We start from the raw sequence: 818 nt of genomic DNA, 5'->3' as shown, positions 1-818 counted from the left end.
TGAGAACCTGCTGTACCTGACCCCCGAGGAGAACTCGAAGATCATGGTCACGGACTTCGGCCTGTCCAAGCTGGAGCAGAGCGGGGTCATGTCCACAGCCTGCGGGACCCCCGGCTACGTGGGTGAGTCTGCGGCAGCAGGGAGGGTCCCGCTGGCTGCAGGGTGACCAGCTGGGGCGGCCACCCCAGGGCCCCGGAGGTCGGGGCGGCCCGCTGCTGCGCCTCTGAGCTGCCCGACGCCGTGCCCCGAGCTGCCCGCACCGCCTGCACGCCAGCGCCCACCTTTGCAGCTAGCCCGGGCAGGGCCGGGTCACACAGCGACTGACCGCTGGCCCTACTGGTGGCAATCAGAGGCACAGCGTGGAGTGCGGGCCCAGGGGTGACCCCAGGCACTGGCAGAGGCAGGCCCCGCCCACACAGCCCTGTGGCCTCTCCGTCACAGGGAGCCGAGGCTCGGGCCTCTCTGGACGCCGGGGACCCGTTGCCCCTTCCTCCAGGGTGCAGGGTCACGGGCCCTCGGCTCACGGGACAGTCCTGCCCTGGGACGGCCACCGGGACTCTGCGTGCAGGGTGCTGGCCTGGGGGGCGCACAGGGGTGGGGGGCCGCGTGGTGTCCGTCACCTGCTGTCCAGCCCTTCCAGGCGGGTGGAGGGGGCTCCAGCCTGACCGGGCAGCGCTGCCCCGTCTCCCCGGCGCCCCTGATGCAGGCTTGGTGTTCTGGCCACAGCCCCAGAAGTGTTGGCGCAGAAACCCTACAGCAAGGCTGTGGACTGCTGGTCCATCGGAGTCATCACCTATATACTGTGAGCGCTGGCCCCG

General features: G+C 70.9%; 1 protein-coding gene across 1 annotated transcript in view; it reads left to right on the top strand.

Annotated features, from left to right (window-relative positions):
• The first annotated feature begins 6 nt into the window (after positions 1 to 6).
• The window catches only part of LOC105854530 (calcium/calmodulin-dependent protein kinase type 1G-like), an 8,869-nt gene continuing 8,057 nt past the window's right edge, over positions 7 to 818 (top strand). Inside the window, exons 1-2 of the mRNA XM_012734193.1 lie at positions 7 to 122; positions 727 to 802. Of these exons, the coding sequence (XP_012589647.1) occupies positions 44 to 122; positions 727 to 802 (155 nt within the window). The 5' untranslated portion in view covers positions 7 to 43. The remainder of the gene's footprint in view (positions 123 to 726; positions 803 to 818) is intronic.

The sequence above is a fragment of the Condylura cristata genome, unplaced genomic scaffold, assembly GCF_000260355.1.
Source record: "Condylura cristata isolate star-nosed mole 26May11 unplaced genomic scaffold, ConCri1.0 scaffold00050, whole genome shotgun sequence".
In the NCBI taxonomy this organism is placed as follows: domain Eukaryota; kingdom Metazoa; phylum Chordata; class Mammalia; order Eulipotyphla; family Talpidae; genus Condylura; species Condylura cristata.
This window is presented reverse-complemented; position numbering and strand designations above follow the sequence as displayed.